The sequence below is a fragment of the Salvelinus sp. IW2-2015 genome, linkage group LG2 (genome assembly GCF_002910315.2).
Source record: "Salvelinus sp. IW2-2015 linkage group LG2, ASM291031v2, whole genome shotgun sequence".
NCBI lineage: Eukaryota > Metazoa > Chordata > Actinopteri > Salmoniformes > Salmonidae > Salvelinus > Salvelinus sp. IW2-2015.
The window spans coordinates 4016448-4030564 of NC_036839.1; the positions used below are offsets into that span (position 1 = coordinate 4016448).

The window sequence follows — 14117 nt, forward strand, 5'->3', positions numbered from 1 at the left end:
ACTGCCTTTGGACAGAATAAATGCTGGTTTCAGTGGCATACAGTACCAGGAAATCTTAGCTTTTTGTCTATGGTCYGATTTTGGCTGTAGGCTATTAAAAGCAAGGTAAGATAGGCTATGTAAAATGTCCAGGTTTCAAACAATGACATAGCTGGCTAGGCATTGCATATGTAATTATTTAGGTTATGGAAATGTATAATATTAGAATATCATTCCAATGTTGGGCAAATAGGCCTATTAGATTGCACATTTTACTCTCTCCCAGCCTGTCTGTGGTCCGCCGGCCAGGAGCTGAGGTTTCGTGTGTCSGGAGTTGCTGTGGCATTTGCATTATCTGTAGGCTATGGCTAGCTACTATGGTTATCAATATAATATGGTTGTCTCCCTGACCTGCACCAAATGCACACTGTAAAACGGGCAAAGTATTTCTGCCTCACGCTGCAACATTGCTTCAGCTGAAACTGAAGGCTACTGAACTGAGACTTTGTCCTTGTGTTCCTTAGCTATTTACATAGTTTTGTTCACAGGGTCATTGCTCATTTGGAAGACCCATTTGCAACCAAGATTTAACTTCTGACTGATGTCTTGAGATGTTGCTTCAATATATCCACATACTTTTCCTTCCTCATGATTTTGTGAAGTGCACCAGTCCCTCCTGCAACAAAGCACCCCCACAACATGATGCTGCAWCCCCCGTSCTTCACGTTTGGGATGGTGTTCTTCGGCTTGCAAGCCTCCCCTTTTTTCCTCCAAACATAACGATGGTCATTATGGCCAAACAGTTCTATTTTTGTTTCATCAGACCAGAGGACATTTCTCCAAAAAGTATGATCTTTGTCCCCATGTGCAGTTGCAAACCGTAGTCWTTTCAAACCGTAGCTTTTTTATGGCGGTTTTTGAGCAGTGGCTTTTTCCTTGCTGAGCGGCCTTTCAGATTATGTCGATATAGGACTCGTTTTACTGTGGATATAGATACTTTTGTACCTGTTTCCTCCAGCATCTTCACAAGGTCCTTTGCTGTTGTTCTGGGATTGATTTGCACTTTTCACACCAAAGTACGTTCATCTCTAAGAGACAGAACGGGTCTCCTTCCTGAGCGGTATGACGGCTGCGTGGTCCCATGGTGTTTATACTTGCGTACTATTGTTTGTACAGATGAACGTGGTACCTTCAGGCGTTTGGAAACTGCTCCCAAGGATGAACCAGACAATTTTTCTTCTGAGGTCTTGGCTGATTTCTTTAGATTTTCCCATGATGTCAAGCAAAGAGGCACTGAGTTTGAAGGTAGGCCTTGAAATACATCCACAGGTACACCTCCAATTGACTCAAATGATGTCAATTAGCCTATCAGAAGCTTCTAAAGCCATGACATCATTTCCGGAATTGTCCATGCTGTTTAAAGGCATAGTCAACTTAGTCTATGTAAACTTCTGACCCACTTGAATTGTGATACAGTGAACTATATGTGAAATAATCTATCTGTAAACAATTGTTGAAATATTACTTGTGTCATGCACAAAGTAGATGTCCTAACCGACTTGCCAAACCTATAGTMTGTTATAGTTTGTTAACAAGAAATTTGTGGAGTGTTTGAAAAATMTGTTTAATGACTTCAACCTAAGTGTATGTAAACTTTCGACTTCAACTGTAAATGTTGTGATCTGTTTCAACCTTGTCTTTGTGTTTAAACATTTTACTATCGAACCACTGTTATATATCTTTCTGGCTTACCGTCCCGCATCTGTCCCAACATCTGTTTTGAACCATCCCTGGCATCATTTTTATCGTCCCCGGAATGACGGGACTCCTTTAATTTCGAGCCCTGGCCACACTGTCCTCCCAGTGTGAGTGTGTGTGTGCCTGTGCGTGTGTGTCATGTTGTGCCTAACTGTTCTCTATGTGTTTGTGTGTTTGTGTGTGTGTGCAGCAATGCCCGACGGTGGCCCCTGATGATCGACCCCCAGGGCCAGGCAAACAAGTGGGTAAAGAACATGGAGAAGGCCAACAGTCTGCACATCATCAAACTGAGCGACGGAGACTTTGTGCGCACCCTGGAGAACTGCATCCAGTTTGGCACACCAGGTGAACTCCCATAGCCTAGAATCCAAACTATATTTTGAAGTGGAACTATGGTTAAACTGAGCACATGAGTTTGGATGCCAGACTAAAACCACTAGCCTCTGGTTGGTGCAGTACTCCTGGTCACATGAAGGGGTCTCCTGTCACCACAATAACAGATACAGATGTGAATCTGTATTCAGGATCAGAGAACACAGAAATGTGATGTGGTGGTGGGCATTTGTTTCTCTATTCTTAAGGGCGAGAGTTTTAATGATACTTACAGTTTTAGATACATTTATATCTACACCCCCAGGACCCTTAGGATGGAGTAAACATAGGCTACTGCATAGAAATAGATTCAATGTATATTCGCTACTGTACATAACAAATTAGATGTGTGTTCAACTAAGTGTGTTGGTTGAACCCTTGGTTAAATCCATGTGTCTTTGCGGGAAGAGGGAAGCTGACTATCATCTTTGTGGGTAGATGGATGCAATCTTTTTTAGATTAACATGTTTGGTTGGTTGTTTGTGTTGCTCTCTCTTTGTTCAATACGTCCCTCGAGTTTTAGCCCTGGGGTGGATTTGCATTGCCTCAATTCCCACCGCCATCGTATAGACTTGACTGTTGTGCCCTCAGTATTTATTTGTTTTACAAAACTGCATAGAKAATGTAACCCTTGCAARGAAGAACCATATGTGCTTTAAAAAAATGCTGATATTGTTAAATATTTCTTTTTAAATTGGGGGGGGGATGTGAATACCACATCAGATGTCATTTTTTCCTCTTACTTTTTATAATGATTCATGTGGTTTTTCATCTGTATGATTCAATTGTTCACAGTAACAAACAAGCTTTTACCAATCCAGTAGCTCTTGTCGCGGCATAGGCTGGGAGAGCGATACAAAGCACAAATATAAAAACAAAGCCCAACTCGGGTTAGCAGTCAGGTCAATATGTACTTGCAGACAACAGGAACAGCATTTACAAGTGCTGTGTCCTTGTATTTGGTATTGATATTGATATTTTTTGGTATTTTATTTGGATATCCTTTAGCTGTTGCAAAAGCAGCAAATCAAGTCAAATCAAATGTTATTTGTCACATACACATGGTTAGCAGATGTCAATGCGAGTGTAGCGAAATGCTTGTGCTTCTAGTTCCGACAATGCAGTAATAACCAACGAGTAACCTAACAATTTCACAACAACTACCTTGTACACACAAGTGTAAAGGGATGAAGAATATGTACATAAAAATATATGAATGAGTGATGGTACAGAACGGCATATGAATGAATGATGAACAGCATTCTCACATAGGTATTCCTCTTGTCCAGATGGGTTAGGGCAGTGTGCAGTGTGGTTGCGATAACGTCGTCTTTGGACCTATTGGGGTGGTAAGCTAATTGGAGTGGGTCTAGGGTGTCAGGTAGGGTGGAGGTGATAGGGTTCTTGACTAGTCTCTCAAAGCACTTCATGATGATGGAAGTGAGTGCTACGGGGCGGTAGTCATTTAGCTCAGTTACCTTAGCTTTCTTGGGAACAGGAACAATGGTGGCCCTCTTGAAGCATGTGGGAACAGCAGCCTGGGATAAGGTTTGATTGAATATGTCTGTAAACACACCAGCCAGCTGGTCTGCGCATGCTCTGAGGACGCGGCTGGGGATGCCGTCTGGTCCTGCAGCCTTGTGAGGGTTAACACGTTTAAATGTTTTACTCACGTCGGCTGCAGTGAAGGAGAGTCTGCAGGTTTTGGTAMCGGGCTGTGTCAGTGGCACTGTATTGTCCTCAAAGCGAGCAAAGAAGTTGTTTAGTCTGTCTGGGAGCAAGACATCCTGGTCCGCGACGGGGCTGGTTTTCTTTTTGTAATCCGTGATTGACTGTAGACCCTGCCACACACCTCTTGTGTCTGAGCCGTTGAATTGCGACTCTACTTTGTCTCTATACTGACGCTTAGTTTGTTTGATTGACTTGCGGAGGGAATAGCTACACTGTTTGTATTCGGTCATGTTTCCGGTCACCTTGCCCTGGTTAAAAGCAGTGGTTCACGCTTTCAGTTTCGCGTGAATGCTGCCACCAATCCACAGTTTATGGTTTGGGAATGTTTTAATAGTTGCTGTGGGTACGACATCGCCGATGCACTTGCTAATAAACTCGCTCACCGAATCAGCGRATTCGTCAATGTTGTTGTTTGACGCAGTGCGGAACATATCCCAATCCACGTGATCGAAGCAATCTTGAAGCGTGGAATCAGATTTGTCGGACCAGCGTTGAACAGACCTGAGCGCGGGAGCTTCCTGTTATAGTCTCTGTCTATAGGCTGGGAGCAACAAAATGGAGTCGTGGTCAGCTTTTCCAAAAGGAGGGCGGAGGAGGGCCTTATATGCGTCGCGGAAGTTAGAATAACAATGATCTAGGGTTTTACCAGCCCTGGTAGCACAATCGATATGCTGATAGAATTTAGGGAGTCTAGTTTTCAGATTAGCCTTGTTAAAATCCCCAGCTATAATGAATGCAGCCTTACTGGTTTCCAGTTTAAATAGAGTCAAATAAAGTTCGTTCAGGGCCGTCGATGTGTCTGCTTGGGGGGGAATAATGCAGCTGTTATTATAATCGAAGAGAATTCTCTCAGTCGACATTTGATTGTGAGGAATTCTAAGTCAGGTGAACAGAAGGACAGCTACTCATCCTGGGGTCCACACAAAACATGAAACATGACATAATACATAACTTTAATAGACAAGAACAGCTCGAGGACAAAACTACATCAATTTAACCTCTCTAGGGTATTTGGGACGGTAGCGTTCCACCTCGTCAACAGCCAGTGAAACTGCATTGCGCCAAATTRAAAACAACAGAAATCCCATAATTTAAATTCCTCAAGCATACAAGTATTTTACACCATTTTAAAGCTACACTTGTTGTAAATCCAGCCAAAGTGTCCGATTTCAAAAAGGTTTTACGACGAAAGCACACCAAACGATTATGTTAGGAGCCAAGTCACAGAAAAAGACAGCCATTTTTCCAGCTAAAGAGAGCATTAAAAAGCAGAAAGAGATAAAATTAATCACTAACRTTTGATAATCTTCATCAGATGACACTCATAGGACTTCATGTTAAACAAAAAATCTGAGTTTAGGCAAGACGCTACTGTATCACTTGGCAAAAAGCCTGAGAAAATGCAGAGCGCCAAATTAAAATGAATTACTATGAAAATTACTATAAAATCAAACTTTCATTAAATCACACATGAAAGATACCAAATTAAAGCTAAACTGGTTGTGAATCCAGCCAACATGTCAGAATTCAAATAGGCTTTTCGGCGAAAGCATACGAAAAGCCTAAGCAGCTCAGAGCAGGTGTATTACAGAATGATCTATAATTTGCCAAGTGTGGTCTAACCTGGAAATAAACCGTTTTACAACTAAAAGTTGCAAACACAACACTCTTCCCAGAGGGTAAAATTTGTATGTTTTTACATATTTTGTTCTAATCCYTTTTGCACTCATTTATCTGGTCAGTATTATTGAACAAAGCCCTGTTGTTTCTCAGTGCTCCTGGAGAACATTGGTGAGGAGCTGGATGCCATTCTGGAGCCCCTGCTGCTGAAGCAGACCTTCAAGCAGGGCGGTGCCATCTGCATCCGCCTGGGAGACTCCACTATCGAGTATGCCCCGGACTTCCGTTTCTACATCACCACCAAGCTCCGCAACCCCCACTACCTGCCCGAAACTTCTGTTAAGGTTAGACTAAAATAGAACGCACACACACACACACACATACGCGCAACACACACAGAGAGGAGGGAGGAACATATGCACACTCACACACACGCAAACACTCACACACACGCAAACTCATTTGTAACATGCCTCCGTTATAATTTATTGTTGAAGGTGGATGCATAGCAAAATAATTCTTATTTACAGATGCTGTCAAATACAGTATTGGCACCCTAGCACAATTCAGTATTTATTTTAAAATAAGTTAATTTAATAATAAAAAATTGGTGTTCACACGTATTTGTTTGATTTACAACTGCACAGGACCAAAAAAAAACATTAAAAACTGAAATGTATATGTTTTCATTCAACAATCATTTTAAAGAGAAAACAGATCATTCTGCTCTCCATTGTAAAATGCAACTATTTGATAATATCTGTAATTAGGATAATTCATCCCTTTTTTAATACAATGAAATACAACACAAACAGTTTTGTGAATAAGTAACAGCCGTAGATGACAACTCTGTTTATAATTTATGATCACTGTACTGGATTTGAGCAATTATACTAAAGCATGTACACACATGGCTAAGATAACCAATTTAGGCAATTGCATTTGAAGGAAACTAGCCATCGAGCTCCATAGGGGTTGAACTTGCGAGGCTTCATTTCAAAGCGAGGCCTCACTATCACATCTACCTCCTTAGAACGACGACACCTGTCTGCATGGACTCTGTTCTTCCCCAAGTGTGACTTTACAGTATGTGTGTTTCTATCCATAGCCGAGCAGCACATGTGCCTGAGGCAGGTGTAACTTTCTTCTAATGAGCCTTTACTGCTCATTCACGCTTCCCAGAGCTCACTGGCATGCAGATGTGCAATCTTGTGCTGTATGTGCTAAGGGAAGTGAAAATGATACAATGCAGAATTATAGGGGAGTCTGGCTATACCTTTCTCCTTCCTCATGTAGTCTTTAGAAACTGTATCTGCTCCATACAAAATGGCTGAGCATCGTCGTAGCATTGGAGCATAGTCTATGATTAAAATAGGCCTCTTATTTTAAAATGAAAATTGTAACATTCAGAKTTTGAAATGGTGTTCTAAACATCAACTATGGTACTGCTCTTAGAACAAAACTGTACACCAGATCCACTCTACTTAATAATTGCAGTGCTTTTCAGGCAGAGTTTCAGACAGCTGCTTCGAAAGTATGATATCTCTCTCAAAGAGGGAAGGGAGCGAAGTTTACAGCGGGTTACGCACTGCAGTTTCAGGGTAACAGCACTTGAGCAAAGATGCATTTACCACCCAACACACATCAGCCAATCACTCAATATTGTCCCATTTAATGTAGCAACACCAATACAAGCAAGTGAGTGTGTGTCCTCGGGCAGGCCCCCAGAAAAAGCAATTTTCAGATAATGCACATATAAAGTGAATGGCATTATGGAGAAAAAAAGGCATTACCAAGGATCGCATTTCAAGCATCTATTTGCAGGGCCACCCGCCTGTTTTTTATAGGCCCCCATTAAATAGATTCAGCTCATTTTTTACGAGCACACTTTTTCCTGACTGCCTACAGTACACTCTCATGATAGGCTCTCATTCTTCCCATCGAGCCATATTTGAAACACAATACCTCCAATCGGAGCAGGCCCAGCGCCGGCGCCAGAACTAATCAGTTCGATGGGCCTTTGATTTCCATGAGCGGGCACGTTTTTACACGGGAACTCCATATGTGTGCACGCGCTTGCGTGCCATAGGCAGCTTGTGAGTTTCACGTTGGGGAAGCTTTCAATTTATCCTACCATTACTACCAATCTGCGTGCCAGTTTAATTTCAATAATAACGTTTTTTGTTTCTCAAAATCATTGTCAAATGGTTAATCATAAAAATCTGAAGTTAAACGATACAATTCTGCCATTTGGACACATTGATACATGATTATCCATTGGCAGCTAAAGAAACGAGTGCATAGAACTCAGAGATAGCCTATAGGCCAATGCAGAAGTAACCCTATAACTTAATCATCAACTAAGTAAAATACATAGGCCTAAAGCCGACAAGTAAAAACAGTAGAACATATTTCACAATCATCTCTCTACTCCGCCTGTCTGCCTCRCTTTCTTTCTTTCTGTCTTGACTTGAGCTATTGCTAGTGAAGTACAACATTGTATCAAATCATCAACTGGGTCAGCCTGAAGCTGTCGCCAGCAAACTTGCAACATTGTATCAGCTAGCCTATTCACGAGCCAGTGAGCTCGGGACAAACAGCAGTTTTTTTATAATGTTTTCACTGGATATAGGGAATCAGTCTGGAGGAAACCTGGCACCATCCCTACAGTGAAGCATGGTGGTGGCAGCATCATGCTGTGGGGATGTTTTTAGCGGCAGGGACTGGGAGACTAATCAGGATTGAGGCAAAGATGTACAGAGAAAAGTACAGAGAGATCCTTGATGAAAACCTGCTCCAGAGCACTCAGGACCTCAGACTGGGGTGAAGGTTCACCTTCCAACAGGACAATGACCCTATCCACGCAGACAAAACAACGCAGGAGTGGCTTTGGGACAAGTCTCTGAATGACCTTGAGTGGACCAGCCAGAGCCCAGACTTGAACCCGATCGAACATCTCTGGAGAGACCTGAAAATAGCTGTGCAGCAACGCTCCCCATCCAACCTGACAGACCTTGAGGATCTGCAGAGAAGAATGGCATAAACTCCTCAAATACAGGTGTGCCAAGCTTGTAGCATCATACCCAAGAAGTATTGAGGCTGTAATCATTGCCAAAGGTGCTTCAACAAAGTACTGAGTAAAGGGTCTGAATACTTATGATATTTATGGTAAATGTGATATTTCRGGGTTTTTTTCTTCTATAAATTAGCAAACTTCWATTTTTTTTACTGTTTTTGTTTTGTCATTAGGGGGTATTGTGTGTAGATTAATGAGGGGAAAAAATAACAATTTAATACATTTTAGAATAAGACTGTAACGGTAACAAAATGTGGAAAAAGTCAAGGGGTCTGAATACTTTCCGAATGCACTGTACGTTCCCAGTCAGTAGTCTTTTGGATGTATGGGTAGGCTACTCCCGTGGATAGGCATTGAGTTGGACATAACAGGTTTTTCATTGAATGAACATCKCCTGATCAATCCATCCCTATGTTTWAAAWTTTTTGTTGTAAAATTACTGTGTTATTATTATGATATTACAGCTGTTGTGATCGGCACATTTCAGTGATGAATAGGCTTTGCAAATCACCTTGTCATCTATCCATCACTCTATTGACATGGACATCTGTAAATTATTTATCCAAAACATTGTAACATCTAATTTGTTTGCTGGTATATTGTGTCAGTTTATTTTAATAAAAATTATGTCAGAACATTTTGTTGCAAAATTATTTCATAGGATAGCTACATGTGCACAATGTTTGCAGTGCCAGTGCACTCAGTGGTTCCCCCAGTGATGTCTRTACAAATGCACATAAAAAGTCGTTTTAGGGGTGAAATTAGATTACTATTGGTTGTGAATAGGCTACTGGGTAGTTGTTGAGTTGTTTTGTAACGGTTGTTTGCACTGCTAAAATTTTTCAAATACACCTTTTAAGCCAGGCCAAAGGAACTGCAGGGAGCGCAGATTTGATTATTTTTTGAAAATGGCAGCTCCGGGATATATACAGGCTTTGAGAGTCTTTACCACCAGCTGAGCAGGCCTTGGCATTAATAGAAATGTAATTAGATGCCTGGAGAAGTGCACTCATTTATTAGAGCGGGGAGTAGATACCAGATACCAGCTTTTAACCTCTAGGATAGTAGGCCCTAAGGACTGGGTGTGTGGGTTGAGATGTGCTCACTTCTCTCACTTGTGAAAGAGGAAAAAGGCTATTGCTGTAGCTTTAAAAAAAGGCTATTACAGTAGCTTAAGGTGAAAGTTACCCCTGTGGGATTGGATAGTAGTGAAGTGCGAACCATTAAATGAGCACACCTAAAGGAGATATTTTTCTCTCTCTCTCTCACACTCACAAACACACGTTTGCATGTTAGTCATTTAGCAGACGCTCTTATCCAGAGGAGCAATTAGGGTTAAGTGCCTTACTCATGGGCACATCGACAGATTGTTCACCTTGTCGGCTCGGGGATTCGAACCAGCGGCCTCTTAACTGTTAGGCTAACTGCCACCCCACACACTACTGTAAACTCTATAGTGATGTTTGTCATTTGTGAATGCTGATGTATTGTGTTTGTTTGCCCTATACTGTGTGTGTGTACTATAGGTGACCCTACTGAACTTTATGATCACCCCCGAGGGCATGCAGGACCAGCTGCTGGGCATTGTGGTGGCCAGGGAGAGGCCTGACCTGGAGGAGGAGAAACAGGCCCTCATATTGCAGGGGGCCGAGAACAAGAGGTAATTGCTTAGTGCAGGGGTGTCAAGCTTATTCCATGGAGGGCCTAGTGTCTGTTGGTTTTGAGTTTTTTTCTTTCAATTAAGACCTAGACAACCAGGTGAGGGGAGTTCCTTACTAATCTCAAATCAAATCAAATCAAATTTTATTAGTCACATACACATGGTTAGCAGATGTTAATGCGAGTGTAGCGAAATGCTTGTGCTTCTAGTTCCGACAATGCAGTAATAACCAACAGTAATCTAACCTAACAATTCCACAACTACTACCTTACACACACACACAAGTGTAAAGGGAGTCTGTGTCTTAGAGAGAGAGAGCACATGTAAAGATGGGTTTTTGTTTGATAGAAATCTGCATTGGCAAAAGTTAATGTCATAGGCTATGTCACATGATCACCATGATTTAAGCAATACCAATAAATACATTTAAAAAAAATTAAAATGGAAATCATGGTCAACAAATGGGGGAGTTCCAATCATTCAGTCTGTTCAAACAAAGGAACAGGTAGCACAGTAGACTCTGGTACTAATCACATGACCTTTCCACCCCKCCKCKCCCCCCCCKGGCKGCRSCKSSKGATCGAGGACAAGATCCTGGAGGTGCTGTCCTCTTCAGAGGGCAACATCCTAGAGGATGAGACGGCCGTCAAGATCCTCTCCTCGTCTAAGGTTCTGGCCAACGAGATCTCGGAGAAGCAGGCCATCGCCGAGGTGACGGAGGTGAAGATCGACGAGACGCGCATGGGTTACACTCCCATCGCTGTGCACTCTGCCATCCTCTTCTTCTCCATCGCAGACTTGGCCAACATCGAGCCCATGTACCAGTACTCGCTCACCTGGTTCATCAACCTCTTCATCGCTTCCATCGACAACTCGGACAAGAGTGACATCCTGGACCAGAGGTAGCTAGCTAATTAGCAAATTGTGCTGAAAATATTTTTGGCGGAATGCAAATATTGCAGATAGTGTGTTTTTTGATTGGCACACAGTATTAAGCGTGTCATGGATGCTGAAAGTTAGTAAGCGGAAGTGTTCCATTGAAGTCAATTGACATTTTTAAACATGGTCTAGCATAGGACAAATAAGCTTGAATGTCAGTGCATTCATATACTCTGCATAAATATGGCCCCAAAGAGTGATGAAAAAAGGAAATAAAAAGTAGATGAACTACTCGTTCAAGTGAGTGAGCTCCCCACCCCTTCCTATCCTTACGGTAACTAATCGGTTGTCTGTGGGGTTGTCACAGACAAAGACATTGCTGGTTACATAGCTGTAGCTTATTGACACATTACTGTCCGGCCTGGCAGTGTCTTTGTCTGACGGCCTTTAAAAGTTGTGAATACTGCTTGCTCCTTTAACCTAAGTGTAAACACTGAATCCAAAATGGACGCCTAGTGCATTGACAGACACATCACAACACACTAGCTCGAAGCAGACTGCAGAACAGGTCACAGTCCTAGAGTCCTAGCAGCCCTAATCAACAAGTATGTTTGATTTAATGCAGTGGCATCACTCAGAGAGATGTAATGGCCACTTCGTAAGATAAATACAGTAGGGGGGAGGGGGTTCCATCATAACCCACTAAATCTATTGTCTGCATAATGAGTAGAAGTGATGGCAGATGAGTAACTGTCAATGCAGCATGTAGCCTAACTAATAAATTACTTGTTGCAGGTCTGCTGTCAGAGTTTGCGCTCCATAATTTGCATGGGCAATGTTTTAGCTCTTGCCAAATGATGGGTTTTTGGTACTGTAGCCACTTTGAATGATTGACAAAGCATTGACCAAGCTATATCATTGGCTACTGTTAAACCTATCAAATATGTTTTTTTTACTAGGGACAGATACAAGTAGGCTACATTGACATATTGTAACGATCCGTCAGAAGTGTTGAACCATAGCAGACCTTTGCAGAACATAGTTGTATTATGCAGTTTATTTTAATATACCAACTTTTCAAATACTGGAGGTAATTGACTATAGTGAATCAACTATTGTCAACTATTTCCTTCGATATTCAAATACAGGTRTRAGAAAAACKAAARKATATTTTTAKGTWTTTGAATATATGCAAGTTATTTGAACGCAAAACAAATATGTATCTGATGGCTGCCAACTATTTTATGAAGAACCAAAATACAGTTAGTTGAATCAGTCTAAATATATTATAAGCATATGGTTTGGAGGGCTCTTGAAMAMTAATATAGCCTAGCTAGAATAAAAMACATGATGGACYTGAATYACCTCAACATTAGAGTAGACCACTTTMGRAGCTTCAAAATGACTAACACATWCATTTTCATTWTYAGTGAGACATAAGGTAATACAGTAACACTTCACATGAAGTCCCTATACATGTGTAGTAACTTTGCTTATTACAATAGCAAAGTTGTTGTTATATAGGACTTAGGAAATTGCTTTAATTGCATAATAACGGAGATATTACATTATTACATTGGAATAAGGAACAGTGACTATTCCTTCTGTGTACAGTAGTTGCAAAAACTCTCCTCTCATTGCTATGCAATTKAAATGCAATTACCAAAGTATTATGTAACAACATGCTAATAAAATGTTGCTCAAAAAGTATATACAGTTTTATTACACATGCATAACAACAGTTTAATGTTGTGTTACTGAGAATGCTAACAGTAACAAAATATTGCTATTAGGAAACTAAATATCCCAAAACTGCCTTATTGAATCAACTACAACCATGGTAGGTGTACAATCATGTTAGCGTGTATTCTGAGTAAACTATCCCTTTAAAGATGGTATAGTGTTTGAAACAASAGCACTTAGCCTTAGATGAACAAAGAGGTTCAAAGTAGTTTTTGCTATCTGTCCAACTTGCTGTTTGCAATGTTTGCAAATGGCTTTGACTTACTCTGCAGTATTTTCAGGCATCATACAATTAATTGCAGCTTTCSACCTTTTCCGTGGCATGTTGAAAGAGTCATACAGTATTTGAGCGTCACAACTTATTCAAACTTTCAAAATAGAATTGGTTAATTGGTTTGACTTGATTATGTTAACATGAATACATTTAGCATCCTTTTATATTTAGCATCCTCCAAGAATACAAGTGTCATGACGTTGGCCTGTTGGGGGAGGTTTTATGACCCCCATAAATACCTTTCCCCTTTTCTCTCTCTCTACTCTATAGAGTTGACTCTTGTAAAGCCTTTGTAACATAGAGAGTCTGGTAACATCGAAAGGTGGGAAACGGAACCATATTTGGGTAATCCAACCAGTTGAAAATATGCGTTGGTACTTAATGAATATGATCTCAGATCAGTTGTTGTCTGTGACATTGCTACTCATGACAGGATGAAATAAACTGTATCTTGGAAAGTCGACACATTCTAGGTATCAGATTCACATGGAATTGTTGTGCAATTTGGAGGGGGGTGGAGACAATCACAAAGACAGGTGAAACAGATCAGGGTGTGACAGTAAACTTAAGATGACGGACGAACAGGTGGAAACTATTGATTTTCAAAGGGCTCACRGTTTCGGTGGCAGAGCAGAGGGAAGACCCCGTCCGATCGTTGCTATGCTAAGCCACTACAAAATGAACATTGCCTTGTTAAAACAGGGTTGGGAATTGAAGAACACCCAATTCTCTATTCATGAACAATTTCCTCATGAAATAATGGAGAGACGACGTGRCCTGTACCCCACTTTCAAAAGGCTCTGAGCAGAGAAGCAGAATGTTAATCTTGTGGTCGATAAATTATATGTAAACAACTAAATGTTCAAGGACTCAAAGATTACAACGTGGCTGTGAGTGATAGCTACCTCCAGTTGAAGTAGTCCCCGATACATATTTGCACCGCATTACGCAGTACAAATATGGATTAATGTTTTTTATAAAAAACTTTTTTGGGGCATAATGGACTTTTTTATTATATATTTCTT

The 14117-nt window shown here is 41.1% G+C and overlaps 1 protein-coding gene across 1 annotated transcript in view; it reads left to right on the plus strand.

Annotated features, from left to right (window-relative positions):
- Nucleotides 1-14117, plus strand: part of dnah7 (dynein, axonemal, heavy chain 7) — a 184405-nt gene that overhangs the window by 125294 nt on the left and 44994 nt on the right. Inside the window, 4 exon segments of the mRNA XM_024000724.2 lie at nucleotides 1928-2082; nucleotides 5614-5804; nucleotides 10063-10215; nucleotides 10782-11098. Of these exon segments, the coding sequence (XP_023856492.1) occupies nucleotides 1928-2082; nucleotides 5614-5804; nucleotides 10063-10215; nucleotides 10782-11098 (816 nt within the window).